Source organism: Alosa alosa, chromosome 21 (genome assembly GCF_017589495.1).
Source record: "Alosa alosa isolate M-15738 ecotype Scorff River chromosome 21, AALO_Geno_1.1, whole genome shotgun sequence".
Taxonomy (NCBI): Eukaryota; Metazoa; Chordata; class Actinopteri; order Clupeiformes; family Clupeidae; genus Alosa; species Alosa alosa.
The window spans coordinates 4,127,248-4,151,750 of NC_063209.1; the positions used below are offsets into that span (position 1 = coordinate 4,127,248).

At 48.5% G+C, this 24,503-nt stretch overlaps 1 protein-coding gene across 1 annotated transcript in view; it reads left to right on the top strand.

The window, feature by feature from the left end:
- The window catches only part of gpc4 (glypican 4), a 32,854-nt gene extending 9,049 nt beyond the window's left edge, over positions 1 to 23,805 (top strand). Inside the window, exons 2-9 of the mRNA XM_048231872.1 lie at positions 10,997 to 11,155; positions 17,427 to 17,824; positions 18,454 to 18,619; positions 19,174 to 19,304; positions 19,552 to 19,701; positions 19,863 to 19,990; positions 20,088 to 20,260; positions 20,661 to 23,805. Of these exons, the coding sequence (XP_048087829.1) occupies positions 10,997 to 11,155; positions 17,427 to 17,824; positions 18,454 to 18,619; positions 19,174 to 19,304; positions 19,552 to 19,701; positions 19,863 to 19,990; positions 20,088 to 20,260; positions 20,661 to 20,881 (1,526 nt within the window). The 3' untranslated portion in view covers positions 20,882 to 23,805. The remainder of the gene's footprint in view (positions 1 to 10,996; positions 11,156 to 17,426; positions 17,825 to 18,453; positions 18,620 to 19,173; positions 19,305 to 19,551; positions 19,702 to 19,862; positions 19,991 to 20,087; positions 20,261 to 20,660) is intronic.
- The last annotated feature ends 698 nt before the right edge of the window (positions 23,806 to 24,503 follow it).

A 24,503-nucleotide genomic window follows, 5' to 3' on the forward strand; every position in this document is an offset into this window, starting at 1 on the left:
TTTTTTTTGGTCTCAGTGCTCTCTTTTGAACATGCCATAAAACTGCTCACAAAGTATGAAAAGCCCCACAGTCTGGCCCTATTAGGGCTGTAGTGGGCCTCCCCCACCCACTCACCCATTCTCCCCAGCTTCCCTCATGAGGGTTCTCGTGGAGTTTGACTGAGGAGGAGGAAGCCGCCTCGTCCAAGCCCCAGCTCACACAGAGCTATCGGCTCACACCCCGCTGGCTACGCCGCTCACGATGGCTTGTTGGAAGTCCTCGGCGAAGAGTAACAAATCACTCCTGCTCTGTTTTTGGAGTATTCCCCTCTGAGGTTTATGGGGGAAATCTTAGGGGTTGGGAATCTAAATATGGTTTTCTTAAAAGAAGTCCGGGACTGATAGGTCTGATCCCTGCCGAAGCTGTTGAAAGCAGTCGGCTTGTCCTCAGTGGGGTGATTGATTTATCGACATACCTGGTCATATATCTCCTGCAAAATGGACATGTCCGTCGTGTAGGATGAAGTCTTAGTGAGTTAAGAACTGAAACCTTGGTGTAGCCTTTCCTTTTGACAGTTGGCTAATAGTGGGTTTCTTCCCACCAGCCCCAGTGCGATCCTGTTTCTAAGGCTAAACAGGTATATCGTAATCTTTGTTGCTCCCGTAGCTTTGAGGTCTTTGAGGAAATATGAGCTTGTTACTGACCTCATCCCTTCCTGTGGGGCACTTCCACACTACAACACACCAACACAAACAAACACACACACTTACACAAACACACAAGCACACACACATACACCAAAGCCAAGAGCAGAGCCTGTCCGTCATTCTCACATCTGGTCAACTTTAGCCTCTAGAAGATGCCACAGTTGTAAAGGCTCTCAGCAAGTGCCTGGCCTTACAAGGGACGGCTTTTACTGACAAAGATCAAAATGGGGGTCTTGTGTGTTAAACACTTTTAAAAGCTTTCACTTGATAGAGGTTAAGTGCGTTCAGTTGTAGATGAAAAGCGGTTTATTGCCTGGTGAGCAGAGTGGCAAAGAAAGACAAGAATGAAGCCAAAGTTCTCAGGGACAAGACTAGACAAGAATGGGCAAATTCATTGAGGCCATTTCTAAACTTGAAGTTCTTTTAATTGTTTAAGAAGAAGCCTGGTTATTTTCTTGTTGTCTATAATTAGTGTTTTGTGTGTTTTGCTTAATCCGTGTGCTCTGCTTCTGCACAGTAATCACGACATTTAAATATGCTCAACTTCAGCAGTAATCTGGAATTCCCTCTCTGTGGCTTCAGAGCACCAAGGCTGTGGAGGCTGAGTGGGGTTCACCTTTGAGATGTGTTCATATGTGCTGAGGGTCATTATTTGGTAGAAAGAGTCGAGGCTTTGAGTTAAGTGGCTGATGTCTGAGTCTTGTCTCTTCTTTCGTTGTAATCATACTTTACTCGGGTGTGTTCTGTTATTGTGTCTGGGGAGACTAGGCTGTCTGCAAATTTGCCAGAAAGTCTTATGTGCCCATACACAAGACAGGAGCATGCAAGTACACAGCCCCCACCCCCACCCCCCAAACACACACACACACACACACACACACACACACACACACACATTCCAGAAAAAATGGAGGCACATCCAGCGCGGACTGTGGAGCGGCGCAGGATGCAGGGAGTTAATGAGTGGTAACCCAGTGAAAAGAGATTAGGAAGTCTGTGCAAGAATAAAAGGTGACATGAGCATTTCTCATTTGCCCACTGAAAGGAGGGGAGGTCAGCCCAGTGAACCCTTTGTTGCCTGATGGTTAATCAAGGCATGGTGTGTGTTCAAATGTCTTCTGAAAGATGTTGGGGAGTTAGAGGGGTTGAGTTCCGGCCATGGTCTTTAACTACAGGATGCAGGTAAGCCAGGCATTCAAGATCTCACAAATATAGACAAGGACCAATTCTGATAGATGTCATTTGAATTAATTCTAGATTACACCTTGATATTCTCTTACACTGACTTACTGCATTGTGCATTGTCCTCACCAAGCATGGAATGTAATGAGCGGTAGCTCTAGATGTAGTTCAGCCTTTGTAACATGTAGTAGTGTGTTAGATTTGCTTAAACTGGATTGGTGGAATGTTTGTCGAAGTGAGTGCAGAGTGAATATGTTTGTGTTGCTGTTCAGCAGGGACTGCTCTGGCAGCCTGGCTAACGGAGTCCTCTGAGCTTTGGTCAGGGCTGCCTGGGGCTCCTGACTGATTATTTTAGGTGATGTATGTATTGTCATTGCTCAGTCATCCCTCAAGTTTCTCACGTCGGCTCCGCTCTCCTCTCCTCCCTCTGCTCCCTCCAGTGGCCTGCGCTTGCAGCCAGTTGGTGTGTGTCTCTGCGAGTGTGTCGGAGCTCCTTTGGGAAATGTCCCGGGGAATTCTCAAACATGCCCATTACATTCAGAGTTGCCAACAGGTTTCGTCAGCGTCTCTTGCTTCCTTCGTGCGGCCCTTCTCTTTGTTGTCTTCCTCCTCTTCCTCGCTCCCTCTTTGCCCTTCTGTTTCCACACGGGTAAATAAACGGCACATTCCAAACTGTCATTTCTCTGCTTACCTACTGACTCATTGCAATTACAACCTCAAGCCCCCTCCTCTCTCTCTCTCTCTCTCTCTCTCTCTCTCTCTCTCTCTCTCTCTCTCTCTCTCTCTCTCTCTCTCTCTCTTCTTATATAGAAATGTGTGTCCGGCTTCATGGGAGAGGAGGCGGCTAACTGTTAGAAAAGTGGGTGATGGGGGTATAATTGCTTCCACCTGAACCTTGCTCTGTTCACTTGAGCCAGTCTGTCCAGTTCTACCCAGAAGGACCCGTGGCTGTGCTCTGATAGCTCTTTGTGAATGTGCTTTTACAGCATAATGTTACACCCACCTTGACATCTACTTCATTAGCTGGTATACAATCAGCCATTGCCCAGAGCTCCGGGCGTCTGTGGTCTTTTGAAAGGAATGGCTCACGCAGGCGGAGAGCAGGGGAACGTTTCTAGGGGTCTAGTGTCCGACCGCGTCGGTCCCGCACGCTAAATGAGCGCAAGAGTGGTGGACTTGCTTGAGGCATTCACAAAGAGCTGACCTGGGAAGTTGGGTAGGCAGGGAGCTTTTGTGTGCAGAAACAAAGCCGGAGACGGTGGGCTGAGGACCTGGGAGGGAGAGCGAGACAGACAGAGAGCGAGAGGCCACAGCCATGTTGTGGAATCTCCCCAGGGCACTCTGGGTAAATGTTCATGGATGACAGCATTTTGGAATGTTCGCCAGTGGAGAGTTTTAATTGGCCAGAGGCCCTGACTGGGTTCGTAATCAGAGGTGGATTCTGGTTGCATGGGGCGAGGCCTATGTGTTTGTGTGCCTGACTATGAATGAATTCACATGTGTTTGACGCTTTGACCAAGGTTAATTTATTTTTGATTTTTTTACCAGTCCATACCTTCCAATCAGTTGGGTTTAAGACTTAATTCAACCATAGAGACATGTTCCGCCAGACAAGGAAATTGACATGTCCATGCTGCTGGTTAACTCGAGACATCTCGTGAGCTGGCTGTAGGTTTGAGTCAGCTCTGCTTCCAAACACCTTCAACAGAATTGAAGTGTGCACAAAATGGAAGCTGACATTGTTTCTAATAAAGTCTACTGAGACTGCACTCTTGTCTTTTTTTTTTATCAACCGCGTGCCATCTGAAAAGCAAACCTTGGCAGTTTGGTGTTTTGACAGCTGTGTTTGGGAAAGATTTTGATCCCTGATTTATTTAAGGAAACATAATTTTGCACAAATGCTTTCCAAGGTCTTGTGGCTGGCTGCCTGACTGTAAAATATCTCCCTCCAAATTGAATTCTCCTTAAGTTAAATTCCTATTGCACGGAGAATGTTAAGTGCTCTGAACCATTGCACAGAGAATGTTAAGTGCTATTTTATATGGATTAAATAAGGTTGGAACCGACGTGGTAATGAATTTCAGGTTTTTTGTTTTTGTCCAAACTGGTCCATTAGTGTTCTGCTTTACTCTGAACAGGACTAGACATGAAGTGCTCACTAGTTCATGAGTTGTGCTCATGAGTTCTGGCCTTTGGTCTTCACAGGCATGAATCATAACTGTGCTGCCTACATGCCACCACACACATGTAATGTCTTGTACAAGCAAATGAATGAGTGCTTTGAGCATGAGCGCATGAGTCAAGACATCTCTTTCTCTGTGCAGATAGTAGCTACATGGAGAAACTGAAAAGGAGAGGTTGGAGAGGTTGCTTTCATCTTTAACTTTCCAGGTTGCCCCTCCCTACAGACTAAGCTGGACTGACCATGAGTTATATTAAGGTTGGTCATCAATGTTCTCAATGTAGCATGTGACCAGTCAACCTTCCAAGTGAGTAGAGACAGGTTGCCATGGTACGACTGAATGGACGAGGGTGATTGGCGGGTGTGCTGTGAGCGAGCCAGGTCCGTCCGCGCTGAAAGAGCAACTTCCCATGGAGTGTGAGGGTCATGCTGGCTGTTTTTGCGCGGGATATCCTGCTCGTTAACTCGCTTCCTTGTTAACACGACACCTGCCCCATGGGGGTGACATGGGATGTCTGTCCAATCGCTTGCTGGCTGCACTCGGATATGGCTAATAATGTGTGATTATTCCTTGGAAGAGGTCCTAATGAGCCTCGCCCCTAGCCTCTGGTACTGTACAGCCTTCTTTGCCAGAGGAAAGCCCCAGTGGAACAAACAAGGCCGGTGGAAAGGTTTTTCAGAGAATGACCTACGAACATGTGCTCACGGCACTAGTAGGGGCTCTAAGTCTTCCACTGTAGGGAGTTATATTAGGAATGGAAAGGGGTGGGGAGTGGAAGAACACTATAGTAGGTCGACACGCATTAAGTCTTCTCAAGGGGGTTATTGGCTCTTTGCGCTTTCTTTTTGTTCTCCAGACTCAGGGTGTCCTTGCAAGTTGCAGCCGCGTATCATCACTTGTTACACCCCGGATATCCCACGTCTGCGAGTGGCTGACATCTTGCCGTCGTCATAACAAACAGAGGAAGCAAGCAGCGACTTTTCTGTCAGAGAATAGTTTTGGGAGGGAGTTAATACATCACTTGTCATGGTTGCTGAAGATGGCCTGAGAAGGGGCTGATCCGTGTGACTCATATAGAGAAAGTCTGTTATTATGATGTCTCCACCTCTCGCTTGGCTTCGATCCTTTCTCCATACGACATGACCTACTTCCTCAAGCCCACCATTTTGATTTTTTTTCCCCCTTTTTTCTTGCTAGTAGGGGCTGAAGCCAGGCACCCCTGACATTCTCATTTAGCCGCTTGGTTTGAGTGCTAGAACCTGAAAAGCATTATTGTGTTGGCCAAAGTGCTATAAACTTGTCATGCCAGTATCTGAGGGGCTGAGCTGGAGTGGGGAGGAAAGGGAAAGCAGTACCCTGGACTGATGAGCTCCATATGAGCGGCTGGCCTCTAATAATGGTTTCCGGTTACAGACATCCTTATTGAGCATTTTCTCTTTTGCGGTTGAACCACACAGCTTAAGTGTGTGCACGTTGTACCTTCTTGTTCCAACACGGTTTTATTAATACAATGGAGAAATGTTCTTCCAAGAAGGTCCATTGAAGTCTCTCTATGTGCCCCCAAACAGCCCAGAAGCATCAAGCCAGAGACTTGTCACTATTGTAGCCTTGACTTTAATAGTGTAAGTCAGCACTGATACTTTTCTTGCTTACTATTAGAGAGCTGGACAGGGGATTTTGTTGTTTGTTGTTTTTGTGCAGAAGAATCAAGAAGTTCATTTGTTGTCATGGTGGTATGGTTGCAAGGGTTCACCTCTGTCTTCCTGAGGCAGCAAATGATAACCTGCAGTTATTTTTCCGTCTGGATGTCCTTGGGCCACACAGACGGAGAGAAGGGTGGAGAATAGAGAGGCTGACCGAATGGTCAGCCTTTTCTCCGATGGCCTTGGGGCCACACAGAGCGCAGGAGAAAAGAACAGGGAAGGCTCAGTGAGTGCATACGAGCAGGCAGGGCGGCATGGTGAGGAGGGGAAAAAACCATCTCGTGCCTCAACATGAAACCCAACATTGAGCAGACGACTGTAAAACATAAGTGCTGTGATTTTAGAAATCACATGTATAGTCAGTTACTGCCTTTTAATGTTCCCTCCTGAATTGGTTTTTCGTTTCATCCCGTGTAATTTCTCCACTTTGAACATTAAGAAACTATCACCTTGGGGCTCCAATATGGATTCCTTGTTGTTGCTGTCAAGTTTTGCTCGTAGCAGGTCTTTGTGCATTGATCGCGAGTAATTAACACCGCCTTTTCAGTGACACCCTGGAAGACGTCCAGTTCATCTCTAGCTATGGTAATCACTGTCTCCAGTCTTGAGCAGCTGATGCCAAGTGCTGCTGTCCTACAGCTTGTTTTGATCCAGTCCTGGGGTCTGGACTGTATGAATGGCCGAAAGAAACGGAAAAGTCTGACTGCTCTACTCTGACAAATGGCAGGCCCCATCCCCCTGCAGTCACAGGGAGGGAGTGCCTTGAGGGGGTGAGAAAGCAACTGTAGGGTGTGTGGCTCTGCCCTTGCCTCTGTGCAGGGCAGTGTGCAAAGGTTGTTTACACTCACAATAGGCAACAAATGTAGCATCGGCCCACAGACTATGCCCTCAGCTTGCATGCCATTTTACTTAACAAGAATTCCAAAGTGTTGGGTTTTGGAGTGTGTGCGCTCTGATTGCCTTCCAAGAAAGACCCCCCCCAACTCTGGGTTTTGGGTCAGATGTTAAAGCGCAACACATTTGAAGCAGAAAATGCTGTCCATGAGGATGTTTTCCAAGTTGACTGCCCATGGGGTTTACAAGAACAGCAGAGACTCCGGTGGCGCTACAAACACTGTGTTGACAGAGAGAATGAGTGTTTCATTATCTCCGGCTAAATTACATTCGCCAGTGTTCATGTCATCACAGCGACTGAATGGCCGCTCTTAAAGTTTGAGTTGTCCATCACCATACTGCTGTTGTCATATAGGCGCCTCTGAATGCGTCCGCAGAGCAGGATGCCACGGCTGCCTGGTTGTCTCTCTCTTTGGCGGGGGGGCTTGTTGATGTGGCGGACTGACCGATTTATGGCCACCAAACAGCAAGATGGCCTGAAATAATCCCAACGGGAATTTACAACCTCTGCCCCAGAGTGCACAGAGCTCTGTGTGTGTGTGTGTGTGTGTGTGTGTGTGTGTGTGTGTGTGTGTGTTTTGGTGGGTGGTGCATCCACCGGCCAGTGCTGGACCAGGGTCAGAGGACGTGGCCTTTCTCAGAGGAGTGGCTGTTAACCTTTGCCCTCGCTGGTTAAGCCTGCAGGGTCGTCCTGTAGGGGTGGCGTGCTGAGGGCTGTCTGGCCGTGGGTTTGGGTGGGTGGCACTGGGGGTGGGGATGGGATGTGGGCTAATCTGGGTTTTGTCCACAAGGCATTTTCTGCCTCCCTCCTCCCTTTTCCTTTTCCAGCAAACAGGGCTCGAGTAATATGGGAACACTGAGGGGAAGTGACTTTACGAAGCGCTTCAGCCGTGAGCTCGCTAAGCCACACAGTGGCCACAGAAGGAAGAGGGGGCCCTGCGTGGGCCGAGCCACGAGAACGTTCATGTTAAATCAACTCACAACTTGTTGAGAGTCTTTATGGAAAAGGGTGTTTTAGAAGCCCTGCCTGTGGAATGGGGAGGAGTGGAAAGGAAATTGATCATGTGTGTTGAGCTGGCCGAAAGCCCAATTTACCGACCCTTGACCCTGGTGTCCAGACCAGGGCTTTTGAAAGATACCTGTTTACAGCTAATAGGGAAGCAGAGGAGACTTGGCTTATGTGTTCAATAGTCATAAAAAACCCTGCGTTGTCAGACGTGTCTGTGCCAAAAGTACTTTGTTTAATGAGGGTCCTTGTGCAAAATGGGCTGTAGACTACTTCAAAAGGTTCAGGAAGACACGCAGTAATTAAAAGTGATGCCTTATTTGTGTGCGTATCTTTCCTGAGGTCACTGAGGACTTGGTCCGGAGCTCTCTGAACTATGATCTTATTTAGTTAATCATGTGCTGGGGGGAAAAAAAACCCCTTTGCAGATTCCTCTCATTTCATTGGCGAGGCCTGGCCAAGTGGATCAGCAGGCGATGTTTGGCCCCGTGCGCAATCAATGGAAGCAAACAGCGCTCTGTTCTTCCTCGCCCGCCCGCCGTCAGCCCTGAGAAATGAACTCTGTTTTTCGTGCAGCTTGGCCCTATTAAACACAGTAGCATGTTTGTTCAGAGCGCTCTGAGTGACTTGTTTTTCTGAATTTCTCTCTTGGACTTTTCAGCAGGCTCTTGATATTATGGCTGGTGAGCACGACACATGGACACAATTAGGACGGCTCTTTTTGCTCAGGCATTGTCAGATGTGACGGTTGGGGAAAAAAAAAAAAAGTGTTGATCGGGGCCTTCATCGCCACCCTTGCCCGCCACTGCTGGAGAAGCCTGTTGACTGTGGGCAGTTGGTTGCGCTGGCTAAGAGGAGGCAGGAGCGGCCGCTTGTTTGCCTGCGCCCTGAGCAGCAGGCGGGGGTTGGCGTGGGTTGGCGGTGGGTAGTGGCCAGCGCTCGGGGCTGTGGCGGCCCCCGGCTCCTAACTGGGCTTTTATTGGCCCATGTGTGCTTTACTTACCCCCGCGTCCCGTTTTCCAGTCATCCCACAAGACCCCCTTGCGTCCCTCTCCACTGGCCCTCATACAAAGAGCCGTGTGTTGAACTCATGGATATGAGGGTGCTGTAGGAAGGCTTTCACCAGGTTTATGTGTTTGTGTGTGTATGTGTGTGGGTGTGTGTTTTGAGAGTGTGTGTGTGTGTGTGTGTTGGAGAGTGTGCATGTGTGTTTTGGGGGTCATGTTCTGGCGCCTGTTTTGGATGGGCTGACAGCCAGTGAGGCACAAGGTAGGGCTCTAGTCATCAGATGGGATGTTTAGAAAAATGATGTGAGGAACAACTGTGGGTTGGTCAGTTACTTAGTTATTTCAGTGCTCTTACATGCGTTCTGACCTGAAGTGGACATTTTTAGAATACCTAACTTGTTCTGTAGGAGAGATGTTTACAAATAGTAGCTGTGAAGTGTTGACAGGAGTTAAATGCATCTCTGGTACACACACACACACACACACACACAGTGAACAGAGAATAGTAAACCCACATGTCTAACACTGCTTCCTCCAACACACACATGCACACTTCCGACATGACATCTTGTTGTCTTTGCGCTTGTGGCCGGCGAGGGTCCTACAGCAGTGGCCAGCGCTGGTGGTTGGCCGGTGATTATTTGTCGGCGCTCAGCAGCAGCTCGGTTTACATGACCGTGTGCGCCTTTGGAGCACGTGGTGCGCACACACACACTCTCTGGTCCGGCGCCACAGATGGAACAAGTCTGGCTCGCCCCACGCTCTCTGGAAGCGTCACACGAGTAGCCGCCACCTGACGTGCGTCCTGTCGGCCCTGGCTTGCAGAGGCGCCCTGGAATGACGCCTGATTGGCTTGGCCGGCCTGTTGGGGTCTGGAGGCTGGAGCCATCACACAGCCGGGTGGTGAAAGGCCCAGCCTCTCTCTCCTGGCTCTTTGGGGAGCTCAGGGAGTGGGCTGACTGCCCAACGCAGAGCAAGAGGCAGGGGAGAGGGCGCATCACTCAGGGTGCCGACAGAAGTGTAGACATTAAGCTACTAAACGCTTCTTTAGGTGCACAGATTTGGATGGGGCATTGAAAAGAGGATATGGATGCTTTTGTTAAAGAGCACAGTGCAATCCATCCACCATCATGTTATATATAGCTTGTATATTAAGGTCTTCGTTGAGAAAAGAAGAACATTGTATGGAGAGTCATGTAATACTGTGTGTTTTTTTTTTTTTTGTAAAAAAAAATGCAACAGTACACTAGCCATAACAAATAATTTGTCTGTGTATAACTGGAGATTTTATAGGCTGTGCTTAGCTCTTCCCTAACTGTTTGCTCCGCCCCACTTAACACTGTCATAATGACACTCATTTTTTAAATATTTTTATGAGATATGAAACGAGACATCATGTTTGAATTTGTGTAATAGGCCTGTTAAGTGCTGTCTGAATAATTCTGCGTGAATAACGAGTAGACTCATTCAACCAAAAACGCTAACGTGATTAATTGATCATTGGATTTGCAAGAGTGTTTCTGTGAGTGTGTGCAGTGTGGTTGGGGAGTGTGTTGTGATGAGTGAGAGAGTGTGAGAGCTGTGTGAGCACTGCTGTGTGAGAGTGCCCTTGTCTGGCCGCCTGTGTGTGTCTAGGCCAGTGCAGAGCAGCAGCAGCTAAAAATCCCAAGCGGCAGTCCCAGGCCCAGTGAAAGGAGCCCTGTGTTCTAGGCAGATTCCAGCAACTCATATTAAACAGAAAGAAAAACAAAACATTATTGCAGCTGCGACTACACATTCCCGCCTCTGCAGCCCCATTTGCCCAGCCACCACCACAAGTCCCCGTCGAAATTAACGCGTTCACTTCGTTCTGACCACTCTCTTTGTCAGCGCGAGCCGTTTGGGCCCCACATTCCCTCCGTGAGCATAATGGCCTGGTCTCCAGACCTGCTCGTCGACACGATGGGTTGAGGGGAAGTGCTGTCCGGCTGCTCGCTGCACTGGCTCCTCCTAACACTTGCATACCGTCATGCTAGGACCAGGGCTATGAACACAGTGGAGGCAACGTGGAGCATGAACTAAGATGATTGGAAGGCTATGGCGAGTATGTTGGCTCACGTAGGATAACTATTATGCTTCAGTTTAGTCTCACTGAGTTCCTTTGTGGTCACCGAGCAGCTATAAAATACACGGATCTGTGTTTGAAAAGTTCAAAATGCCACATTCCACAATGAGCGCACATTCCAAAGAACTGGTGTAATCCGCGTGTCGATGTTATCGCGGCGTTTTTCCTGTCTCGTTGTGCGCCCGGTCTGGTGGCTGAGCGGAGATTGAGCGTGTCCTTCCTCCCCGCAGGTGCCCATCTGAAGGTGTGTCCTCAGGGCTTCTCCTGCTGCACGCTGGAGATGGAGGAGAAGCTGAGCCAGCAGAGCCGCTCAGACCTCAAGGAGCCCGTGAGCCGCCTCAGCTCCAACATGCAGAGCACCTTCACCCAGAGACACCGCCACTTCGACCGTGAGTACCTGCCCTCGCCCTCGCCCCCTCACTCGCTCATCTGCCACTCTCAGTCACGCCTGCATTCTTTCACCCACGCACATCCTTATCAGATAAACACAACAAATAAGGCCAGGAGTGTCTCTGAGTGCAACTGATTTATTCTCAATCACGTGACGTGCCTTTTACCAATGAGAAATGCTGTAGAAACATACACACATAGCACTATAATATTCACTTCTGTTCCAGCCCATTTTCCTGCACATTCAGAGTGTTATGATGTGCCAGATTGCCGCATATTTACACATTCTGACTCACACCCTCACAGCTGAAGAACATAAGGGGTGGGTCTCGGTTAACACACACACACACACACACACACACACACACACACACACACACACCCTCAGTGCCCCCTGCTCTGTGGGACATCTGTCGTGTGCATATGCTTCTGCTGATCCATATCTGTCCTCATTGGATGGCAGAAATTAGATATGTATGCAGACACCGTATCAAGGCCAATTATGCATGTACACACACACACACACACACACACACACACACACACTCACACACTCAAACACACAATGCTTCGGTGTGCCCATTTGAATCCATTCCTTTAGGGTATGTTATGTGTATGCTCTGTGGCTCTGCCTTGCTCCCTCCCCCTCTCATCTTTGACGGACACCTCTGCCTGAGACTCCCAGTCGATCCACCACTCTGTCTCCACCTGTCTCTCTATGTCCCCCTTTCCCTCTCTCTCCCTCTTTCTCTCTCTCTTTCTTTCTTTCTCTCTCTCTCTCTCTCTCTCTCTCTCTCTCTCTCTGGATCACACACTCCCTCTTGTGCACCTCTCTCTCTATCTCTCTCTCTCTCTCTCTCTCTCTCTCTCTCTGGATCACACACTCCCTCTTGTGCACACACCCTCTATCTCTCTCTCTCTCTCTCGCTCTCTCTCTCTCACACTCACACACACACACACACACTGGCAAGCTGGCAGACAGACCACACACGCTCCCAGAGCCAGGCTTCCTCCCTGGCCTGTGAGCGGCTGTAAATATCTGCCAGGGCTGCGAGCGCTGGGGATCGGGTTTCCCCACTCTGGGCCGCCAGTGGAGCGGGGGAGGGGGGTGGATATGGGGGGCATGGGAAACATGCGACAACAGCGCTGACTCACCTAGGGAACCCCAACCCCCATCCCACCCTCTCTCCCCCTGACACACACATGCACATGTACACAAGATATAGAACCGCCATCAGGACTGTGCAACACTGCCCCCGGTGGCCAGGGAGAAATAAGTAGCATCCCACAGATGGATAAGGCGGGGAAATAGTAGCAATCCCTCTTGTGCTTCCAGTGGACAGGGGTGGACTGATATTGAGCGGAGATAAATGGAGACTCTTCTGGGCTCTGCCGCCCACGCCAACCCTGCTAGCACCTCGTCACTCACGGCTGCTGGCCGGGGCTGGGCTGGGCTGGGCTGGGGATGGGAGGCGGTCATAGCCAGACTGAGGGGAGGTGGGTGGAGGTGGAGGTGGCTGCAGTCTGGCCAGCTCTCTCCCGCAGCTCCACTGAGGCCTAAACTTAGTGAGGCTTTAGGATGTAAACGGCCCCTTGAATTATAAACTGTGATGACATGTATAGAGTGAGTGTATACATAGCTGTGTGTGTGTGTGTGTGTGTGTGTGTGTGTGTGTGTGTGTGTGTTGAATAGGCTAGAAGGCTGGTAAGAGTATTTGGGGTTTTCCCCCCTTTTATACAGGGGGGGGGGGTGTTGTTTGGTGAAGGTTAACAAGGAGACGGCAAATGTTTGAAGAAAAACTACCAGAAAAAAAGCTGATGTGGGCGACAGGCTTTGGGAAAGAACAGAGTTGAACAGAATATTTGCTTGAGTGCGAGAGCGAAGGAGAGAATGGAGAGAGAGATGGTAACGGAGAGAGAGAAGGAGAGAATGGAAAAAGAGAGAGATGGTAACGGAGAGAGAGAAGGAGAGAATGGAGAAAGAGAGAGATGGTAACGGAGAGCGCATGTATTACAGCCAGATGTGAGCAGGAATGTGACATGTCGGAATGTAGTGGCAGCCAGATCCCAACCGCCCTGCTCCTCTCCTCTCCCCCACGCACTCCCCCTCCTCCTTTTCTCCTCCCTCCCTCCCTCAGTCTTTTGTCCCTTTCTCTCTCATCCTTTTCTCTCTGCCATCACTCTGTTCTGCCTTTCATTTTGCTTGCTGTTTCAGGTTTGCATGTCTTTTTGAAGGGTTACCGTGGGAATAAGCTCTGAAGTGGTGTGTGTGTGTGTGTGTGTGTGTGTGAGAGGAAGAGAGCGTGCTGGCGGAGCAGCAGGAAGGTTTCTGGCGTGTATCAGCCAGAGCTCGGAGGCCCCGTGTGGAAGTACTTAACAGCGCTTTGAGCCACCCTTCTGAAGCCTCGAAAATGTCGCCCTACATTGTCATGCACATAAATATGCGAACAATGTGTGTTCCTGCGCTCCGCTCCAAAGAGGGAAAATGCATTACATCTGTACGGGATTGAGCCCTGAAGTCCAGGCAAAGAACAGTTTCATCTGTGGCCAGTCGAGATGGCTGTCTCAAGAGGCTACTGTTTATTTTGAGCCGTCCACAGACACAACCATTTCCTGTGAAGGGCCCAGACAGGAAAGCAGTCCAATGTATTTACAGTAACGTAAAGTGTAGGATCTAGTAGATGCTAACGCTGATCTCTCTCTCACACACACACACACACACACACACACACACACACACACACACACGCACACAACAGGATGTGTTGTGCAGCAGAGCACACTCATCGCTTAGGGCCTGGAGGTTGGAGTCACGGGCGATTAAGTGCTGGCCCAGATAAGTTCTTTTTTTCCTTCTACCTTCCCTCCTTTTCCTCCCTGGTGGCTGCTGTTTGTTCCCTGCCCACATCCGTTCAGACAACCCCCAAGTCCGTCCACAGTGGCCACCCAACTGTCACCCCGGACCGCTGTCCCAATCGCAAGAGCTGCGAGCTGACCCAAACCACACAGAGGGGTACGGGGTCTCGTAAAAGCAAAACAGCTGAAAAGCAAAGATGTCCACCGGAGAGCTGCAGCAGTGGGAGAGGATATGAGGGGGTGAGGCGGCCGAGGGGAAAGAGGGATTGAGTGACAGGAGTGAAAAAGCAGAGGGATGGATAGGAAAGGTGGGGAGAGGAGAGGAGGGGTCGCTATGACCCAGCGGTGAGTGGAGAAGGGCCAAATGCTTGAGCGTGGCGCTCAGCAGCACAGCAGCTCTGCGCTGAAAGGCCCACAGACAAATGCCTTTCAAATGATGTGGAAGTAGAGTGAGGACATGAAGAGGAGGGGCCAGGGGCTTCCCTTAGCATGAACTCTACTCTACTTTTCTCTCAAGCAGTCAAACACAAACACCCACTCGCATACAAATATACATATATACATATATTCTTACTTCCACCCAGCTGGGGCTCTTTAAACTTAGTATAACGTTTAAACTTAGTGCAGCTTTAAACAAGTGCTGTGGGCTTTAACCTTTCGCACACATTCTGAGGAGCATGAGCCAGGCAGGAAGAGCTCATTTAATGTGAAAGTCCTTTGGCCTAGCGTCCAGCGCAGCGCATCATGAAAACAAGATTTTAATGAAGAAGCGAAGATGCCTTTCCCCAGCTCGCTGTCCTCAGACACTTGGCCCTGACTGAACCAGCGCCGCTCCCTGGAGGCTCCAATTTGCCAGACATGAAGGGCTCCTCTCCTCATCCTCTGAGCAGCGCTTTGCTCAGAAATGCGCCCGGCCGTACGCTTGATCCAGGGATAATTGTGTCCGACTCAGTCAAGCAGGGCGAATACATCAAGCTCAGCCTAACAACTGAGGACCTTTTGGTTTTGCTTAACAGCAGTTTGTTAGCTTCTCACTTAAATGACAGCCAGTGAGCAGGACTGTAGACGTGTCCTATGATGATGAAGTGAGTGGGGGACAGGTGGAGAGCTGCTCCCTCCTCTCTTCCTGTCCTCCCTCTCTCCCTCTTTTCTGCTCTCTGACTTTAAACTTGTGGCGGCTCTGGCATTCCTCAGGAGCAGGGAGAGGGCTGGGGGGCTGCGGGTGTGTGTGTGTGTGTGGTGGTGGGGGGGTCTTTTGTTTTAATCCCTGTCAATGGAGCTGGGTGCCCTCTCTGCGCTCTTTGTAAGGGTGGGGGGAAGGGGAGGGGCGGAGGGTGCAAATGGAAGGGCTGCAGTGTTTCCGGTATCCTTGGTGACACAGCGGGGATTTGGGAGTTAAAAACCCCTCAAGTTAACCCGCCCAGTGTCACGCTCCCCTTTTCCCCCTGTCATCCCCTCAGCACACACACACACACACTCTTTTGAACATGTCCACATGAAGTGGAAGTGACAACATGGTGTGTGGGTTTGTGTGTGTGTACTTCTGTCTTCACATGTGTGCTTGGCCATTTATGACTGTGTGTGTGTGTGTGCGTGTGTGTGTGTGTGTGTGCGTGTGTGTGTGCATGTTTTGTGCAGCTCTGTGAAGTGCTGGTGACCGAAGGACAAATTTGAGCTGGGTGACCGGCATCTGTAAGAGCATGGGAACTTTACATTTCAAAGCCAGGGGGAAAGACACCCAGGCCAGTGGTCCACAGAACAGACGCTTTTTTGTGGAGGAGAGCGAACAAGCTAGTGTGAGAGAGAAAGTTGATACAAAGAGAAAAGACTGAAAGACGAGAGAGAGAGAGTGTGTGTGTGTGTGTGTGTGTGTTAGCCAGAGCAAAAAGAGCACAAGGTACCTAAAGCATTTCTGTGGAATTCTCATTTTGTTCAGATTAAGAAAGTGGGGGTGGTGATGTGAGGTCGGGGGGGGTTCATGGGAGAAGGGGCAGGATTATTTGAGTGGGGGGGTGGCGGTGGGGTTTGTGGGGGGCTGACATTCCTGAGAATGAAGCAGGTCATTGTTCGTGCTCCACACTGAAGAGAGCGAGCTGAAGGAACTGATGAAGTGAAAGCAGGAGTGAGGAGAAGGCTGGGGGGTTCTGCATTATTCAGTAATCCTATTGAACATGCCAGTGAGGGGCAGAGGGGGAGAGAAAGAAAAGAGGAATGGAATGTGACAACAGAAAAATGCCATTGGAAGTGGTCAGTCTCAACTGGCTAGATGTGCGAGGAGACGGTTGCGGTTTGAAAACGACCAGCAGCCTCTCATCTATCCCCCTCACCCCCCCCCCCACACACATACACACACACACACACACACACACACACACACACACACACACACACACACACACACACACACTTGCCCCTCTCTGTCATTCTTCTGTTCATCCTCAACTTCTTTCCCCCTTCTTTCCCCCTCCCATCAGAAAAAAAGATCCCCTGCTTAATGGAACAACGAGGCTGAAAAATGTTTGGACACCAGGGGCAGGTCAAATGGAATATACATTAATCTGTTTGGGTAATAACCCCCGAGCTTGTCTGTTTTTGGGAGCCGGGCTTGTTGGCAGCGCTGCTGGGTTTTTTCCACCCGGCTGCAGAGTGCTGGGGATAGGGGCCGCGAGGAGCATTAAATCTGCCTCTCCCGAGTGCCATCGTATTGACACAGCCATATAGCTACCGCCAAGAATACTGACTTTTTTCAGTCCACACAGAAGAATGTCACATGGTTTTAATGCTTACATGTTGAACCGATGACTGACATCCCCATGTGTGTGTGTGTGTGTGTGTGTGTGTGACATATCAAGCTGTGTCTTGTTTAGAGTCTTATCTGTTTTCTGGAGTCGTGAGTTTGAGACATACAGCCCTGTCTGCCTCCACACCCCACACCCTATACTGGCCTACTTTTGCTTTGGGAGAATCCTCTGTCTAAAAGTATCCCCAAAGATGTAATTAGAAACACACACACACACACACACCAACCACCAAACTATGTATTATCTAATCTAATCCACTCTAATCTATAATATGGAAATTGTACCTTCCACCATACCAGAGTAGTCCTGCAGTGAGAGTGGATTAAAACTGATTCTCTGATTCATGCTCTCTTTCTTGGCCTCTCTCTCTTCCCTGTTCATCTACTCATCTGCTGCTGCTGCTCCATTTTCCTCTTTGCTCTTCTTCCATCTTTTGGGAACTTTTCTTGTCTTTTCTTTTCTGTCGCCGTCATCTCCTCCTCTTTTCCCTCCTTTTATTGATGTAATAGTGCTGTTTAATGTGAGTTTTTGTGTGAAAAGGTTAGATAATGTTTTCATGCAGGAGTGTTAAACCGCTCTTTTCTTCCTCCCTCTCTCTCTCTCTCTCTCTCAGAGTTCTTCCGTGAGCTGCTGGACAATGCTGAGGGCTCGCTGCACAGCATGTTTGTGCGCACCTATGGCCAGATGTACATGAAGAATGCCGAGCTCTTCAAGAGCTTCTTCCAGGATCTGCGGCGCTACTACCAGCAGGGCAGCGCCGCCGTCAACCTGGACTCCATGCTGGCCGAATTCTGGGAGGACCTGCTGGAGCGCATGTTCCGACTGGTCAACGTCCAGTACGAGTTCAGCGACGCCTACATGGAGTGCGTGAGCCGGCACACGGAGCAGCTGCGACCGTTCGGCGACGTGCCGCGCAAGCTGCGTCTGCAGCTCACGCGCGCTTTCATCGCCGCGCGCACCTTCACCCGCGGCCTGGCGCTCATGGGCGAGGTGGTCAACAAAGTGTCCTCGGTGAGTGAGAGGAAGGAGGAGGAGGAGGAGGGAAGTGTGTGTTGGAGGGGAGGCTGCTGGGAAGTGAAGTTGCATGCATCTGTTTGTGAGGAGCTGATTTAGGGAATTGGGGGTGGTGTTCACAGGAGGAGGTGGTGTTGTGCAGCAGGGGGAGTGTGGATGGAGTGTGAGTCTGGGGGGCGGTTGCTGCTGTGGTGGGAAGTGCGGAGATCCCAGGCTGTGGAGGCAGGTCCCATGGGAAGAGAACAGCTGGTCAAACCCAGTCAGGAGTCACAGGTCAAGGCAGACCAGGTGAGCAGCAGCCCTGGAGGTGAGAGGGGTGGGGGGACTCAGGGTACAGGCGGAAGGAGAGGGGGAGGTGGAGGTGTTTGAGACCCAAACACAAGCTGTTGGTATGTAGGTGACTGAACACTCTGGAGGACTTCTAAGGGTCATGTGAAGTTACTCACGGATCTCTTTGTAGTCAGTAATTAACGCACCATTGCTTTTTGTTTGACCCTTCCTGTTCAGCTGACATGTTTTTTTTATAAATTTGTCTCTTCTACTTCTTTTCTCTCCCTTTCCCCCTCTCTTCCTCCCCCCTCTCTTCCTCTCTCCCTCTCTCCCTCTCTTCCTCTCTCCTCTCCCAGGTAAGTGCCTCCCCCAGCTGTGTCCGCGCGGCCATGAAGATGATGTACTGTCCCTACTGCTCGGGCCAGGTGGCCCTCAAGCCCTGCCCCAACTACTGCCTGAATGTGATGCGCGGTTGCCTGGCCAACCAGGCTGACCTGGACTTCGAGTGGAACAACTTCCTGGGTAAGAGTGGCTCTCGCGGCCGCGACTCTGTCATGACTCTAAGCCTTTGATGTTCCCAGCACCGTGTGAGCTGTGCACAGGACTGGGAGGAAGAGGCAATGTGTTTTCACCATGCGCTAATATGGGCATCAGATTTGTACGATGGTTTATGAGTGCTTTGATGTGTTGCTCCCCACTGTGAGGAACTACGTATTACACACACACACACACGCACACACTCTTCTTTGTTCCTGAACTCAAGCAATCACTTTTGCACACACATCCAAAAAACTCCTTCTCTGGAAGGTAGGCAGTGTTTTCCTGCCAGGGGGCCCAGTTTCAAACTTGTCCATGATTTCACACTGCCTCAGTGCCTTCTCTGTGTGATGTGCTGTATGTTGGTCTGTTCTGCCCTCTAGTGGTCAGATGGAGTAATGGTCACACAGTTTAACAGAATAGTCTCTGATCATGAATCTGCTACATTGGATTCCTGTGTGAAACCTACTGTAGCAGGTAGGCATTTTGTATGTCATACTCCTGTGTAATTGTGAATCTTCTGTGTGTCTGGTATGCAGATGCCATGTTGAGTCTGGCTGACCGGCTTGAGGGACCCTTCAACTTTGAGTCAGTGATGGACCCCATCGATGTCAAGATCTCTGATGCCATCATGAACATGCAGGAGAACAGCATGCAGGTCTCTCAGAAGGTGGGTATCAGCAAAACCATGTGCACAAGGCTAGGTTTGTTTGGACTCCATTCAATCCATAGTTTGGGATAAAGCTTAATTCTGAAATCAATTGCAGAGACCATTCTTTAGTAGGCTGTATGTTGGGAAAGACGGACGGGAAAAAGAGAATTTCTGTAGAGATTAAACATCAGCTCTTTACTGACACCAAAAGTGTGCATCAGAGACGGTCATTTTAAGTTGCGTCTCTCCTTCTCTGTATGTGCAGGTGTTCCAGGGCTGTGGGCAGCCGAAACCCAGTAAGGCCTTCAGTCGCACCAGTCGCTCCATCAAGGAGACCGGCTTCACCGGCCGCTTCCGTCCCTACAGCCCTGATGCCCGGCCCACGACTGCAGCCGGCACCAGCCTGGATAGACTGGTGAGTGGATGACCAGGCCACACACACACACACACAGATAGAGCACTGGCTGTCAACAAGAGCCAACAATGATCTGTGTTTGCCTAGACTGACATGAGGTCTGACTCCAAACTTGTCATACTGAGCTGGGTGTAAGTGTTCCCTGCTCTCTTGTTGCCCAGGTAATGGATGTGAAGAAGAAGCTGAAGCATGCCAAGAAGTTCTGGTCCACACTTCCAGACACTGTTTGCGAAGGGGAGAGGGTTGCCATTGGTGATGAGGAATGTTGGAACGGCACAGCCAAGAGCAGGTACTATGGCTCTCCTACCCACACAAAGTGCCAGTGTAACATGAATTACACGTGCCATTGGCTACATGACTGATCTTGGTATTTCTGTCGTTTGTAGGTACGAGTCTGTCGTCATGAACAGTGGCCTGGCCAATCAGGTGGCCAACCCCGACGTGGAAGTGGACATCACCAAACCTGACGTGGTGATCCGCCGGCAGATTGTTGTCCTGAAGGAGATGACCACCTGGCTGAAGGCAGCTTACAATGGAAATGACATCTCATCCGACAATGGTGAGCGGGTCCTTCACAAAACCATACGACAGGGACTCCATGGGATGAGAGTTGGAGCATATTAATTAACTACTTATGTTGTGTGCATTTTCAGATCAATACTTCATTCTGCTTTTTATGTTTATCAACTCCGCCCATTTCTTTATAAGAATTCATAACTTTCATTTATTTATTTACATTTAGCAGACACACAAAGTGACTTACATATGTTACAAGGAATTACATTGTCCCCGAGCAAGTTGGGGTGGAGTACCTTGCTCAAGGGCACAACGGTGGAAGCTGGGAATTGAACTTTTCAGGCTACTGCATGCTAGCCCAGTTCCTTAACCACTACACTACATTGTAATCAATGTTATTAGCGTACAGAGTGAGTTCATTTGGCATGTCTTTCTCCCCACAGAGGAGGATGGCAGCGGTGAGGAGAGTGGCAGCGGCGTCTGCGAGTCCCCGCCCTGTGAAGGTGACATGTACTTCTCCACCACGGCCCCGGCCAAGCCCAACGTGCGATTCGTGCACCAAGAAACAGAGGGCACGAAGGCCGCGGCCCCGGCGGCGCGGGCCAACCTGCTGCTGGCTCTACTCGGCCTCCTGCTGGTCCTGCTAGAGACGCACTGGAGATAGATGCCCCGGCACCGCGGGGGGAAAGGGAGAGAGTGAGCGAGAGAAAGAGAGAGAGGGATGGAGAGAGCAGGGAAACAAAACTGTCTGAGGACTTGGAAAGACTTGCCTTCCAGACCTCGATCTGCCTGTTGATCTGGGGAAGACTCTAATGCTATAATACGTTCACTTTTAAAATAAACAGTTTTGTTTTCTTTCTTTTTTTTTAAAATCAAGACAAGGACATTCACGCACATCTGTGGGAGTTTCTACAGAATATCACCTTCCATCAGCTCGGTCTGTTACATTTTTTGTTCCCCCGCCATCTTGAACAGGGTTTTTAACTCGTACCCCACTTCACCAGCAGTGTTTGGGCCCTCTGCTCACATTTTAATGCTTTTTTATTGGTGTTTGAGTAATTATATGGGTGTTTGGAGGGGTTGTGTGTTAGTGGTTTGTTTGTGTGTGTGTATGTGTGTGTGTGTGTCTGTTTGTCTGTTTGTGGATGGATGTGTTTGTAAATACATGCAAAATCTTTGTCTCTGATAATTAACCTACCCTTGTACTACATATATAGATCAATTAAGCAGCAGTGTAGCAAGTATTCTGTAATCAGACATAGCTTTTATAACCAGGTGTAAGTGTGTGTGTCTGTGTGTGTGTGTGTGCGTGCGTGCGTGTGTGTGTGTGTGTGTGTGTGTAAATATTTCAGTACTTGGGTTATCCACAATCCATGTTGTGGGGTTAATCAGAACATGTAATTGGCCAAGGTTTGACCACATACTTTGATGACCGAATAGGAAGAGACCAGACTAAAGAAGCGTGTGGTGCAGAAAAGGGCCAAGGGTGAAGAAGTAGCTGGTCTCCAAGCTGGGCTGGTTCAGAAGGAGGGGGATGGCTCCGAGAAGCATGGGCAGGTTTTGTGCTTTTAATTCTCCCCCGATCATCTGAGTGTGTGTGCTTGAGCTGCACCGTATCCCTCTGCCTCAGTTGATCTCAGTACGGCCCCTGACCAGCACCTCCCCTCCTGCCCCGCCCCGCCCACAGAAAGCAAAGCTGATGGCAACCGGTCCACAACACTGCCAGCACACTCTGGCACAATGGCACAATCAGCTGACCTTTCACACTGGAAGTGTCTCATGATGGTCGCCATGTTGGCAGAGAAGTGACCCTGGCAGAGTTGTGTCGTTACTGTATGCTGGCCATGAGCTGATCGGAAGGCAGCCAGGGCTAAGTGTGCATTGTTTAAAATTGAGGACTGTGATGACCCTTGGAGCATGGGAGGTGGGAGGAACACAGGGTTTCATGTGGAAGGTGTGTTTGTTTTTTTTTGTGTTTTTTAGTAATTGTTTTAGGTACAGCAGCTTTTATGACTAGTTCCAGTGCGACAGCCAATGTTGGTATAGGAGTGGTCAGTGCAATTTTTTATTTTTATTTTAAAAAAAAATAATAATTTGTCTGCATCACCATGCAAAGTTACCTCTCACCTTCTGTTCTTAAATCAGCTTGTTTGTCAATTCTGTGCACCCCTCATATCCTGCTGTTGCCTTAATTTCAAATTACGTCTGAACTTTTTTTATGTACCCAAAAACATGCCATCGGTACGTTTCTCAGCCACTGGATGGTAGTGGTGGACCTAAAAATGGCGTCCTTAGATATTGAACTTTAACCCAGATATTCAACCCTTATTGAATCGTTAGTGTTCAGAAGAATAACCAGTGTTACTTTCTCTATTACGGCTTGTTTCCCACTTGTCACAAGAAAATATTCCACTCTGTGCTTTTGTACAGTAAATTATTTAATTGCATGTTTCTTGAAAGGCATTTATGAACACACCTTCAAATATGTCCGTCATAGGTATCTAAATACAGTATTCAAAAAGTATATTTATATCTGTAGATGGAATGCCATTTCTAATGATTTCATAAATTACCCGATGGGGTTTGTATTGGCTTGGGGTAGTATGTTTTATAAAACATCTGATTCTGTAAGATAGAGCAGTGCATTCTGTTTTGACCCTGGAGTAGGCCATGGTGATTGGGAGCTCTGCAGAGGTGATGTTGGGACTGGGCTGGCCACTGAAATCCTTGACTGAACTTTATTTTAATCTATGTGCGATGCACTTTCCTTTTGGCATTTTACGTTTTTAATGCAACTGGACAATTTCACTAGATGTTTTAGACAGGTGTCTGTTAACTGCAATGTAATCTTTAAAAAAAAAAAAATAAGAAGCAATGTACCATTTGATTTCTTTCAAGGATTCTAGAATGGCAGCCCTGAGTCTTTCAAGTCTGCGATGACACTGAAGGAAGTTCAGCATTCAGTGAGGCTTAGAAAAGCTTGCGCTGTCCTGTCATTGCTTTAGCATTTCTTTAAATTAGCCTTGCTGCCAACACTGAGGGAATGTATGAATCCTGCATTGAAATGCAGTCCTCATATGTCTCTGGCTTTTCCAATTACTGAATCTTTGCTAATTGTGATATTTGTGAGTCTGTAAAAGTAGAGATACCCAAATTGCCTCCGTCATTGTCAAAGATGTAGGGAAGTGGGCGTCAGACATCAAAAGGCTACACATGTGAGAGCCAGGTTCCTTACATTACTGGCGACATAGACACTTGAAATGACTGGGGAATTCCATTTCTGGTCCACAGTACACCTTAAAGCCATGAGGTACTGGATTTTAGTGGAACTATAATGATCACTTGCTGCCAGTGGTCCACACAAGTCATCTCCAGTGAGGATTAGAAACAACTGAAATAATTGTTGGTGTAAATAATGAGCAGCCATTTTAGATGTCTCTGAAAGAGGTCATAACAGTTCATCAAATTTGTACTTTTTCAGAGTAAATGTTTTGGAACGAACAAGATGAGATAGAACCTAAAATGTAAATGAAAAAGTATATTAAACATTTTCTAGTCTTGTTGAAATAAAGACTGCAGATATTTAAAGTATGTTTCTGTGTACTTATTTTCAATGTAAAAAGTTTTATGATTTTCAAATAGGCCTACATTAAAAAAAGGCCTACAGTGTTGTGTGCTGTGATTTATCACAATTTATATTGTTCAAACCGTTCGGTATTATAGCCTAAAATATAGCCTACAATGACTGAGGAAGCCTAGTGATGAGTCCATAGCAACCAGTTCATGTGTTGAATTGGTTATTACCCAATGTGCTTTGTTGAATGGTCTCAATGTTTTATTGTTTTATTTCATGTGAATACTAGTTTAGTGTAGTGCAGGAAGTGTGCATGTAGTTTCTATGCTTATTGTGTTTCCACAATAATGTTAGTGTGTAAATCTACTGAAATGGCCACCATCTTGGTGGAGTGTGCGTAAGATCAGAAAGCGGAGGTTAATTTAGGCTATGTGTTGTGACTCTGAATACACAATGATCATTTGTATAAGTTTGTTAAACTTACATTAGTGCATAAGGCAGGGATTCCCAAACTGTGGTACAAGCTGCCACTAGGGGGTACGCGAGATGAAAAGGGCAATGTCGGAAAGGTGTTAAAAATGATTAATTAATTAATAATCTAATTAATTCATAAATAATACATAATTTTGAATCGGGTTATAATGATATGGAAACGTGACATTAAAGGACATTATTTGTAAACTCTACAGTATTCTAGGCTAGATTTTCATTA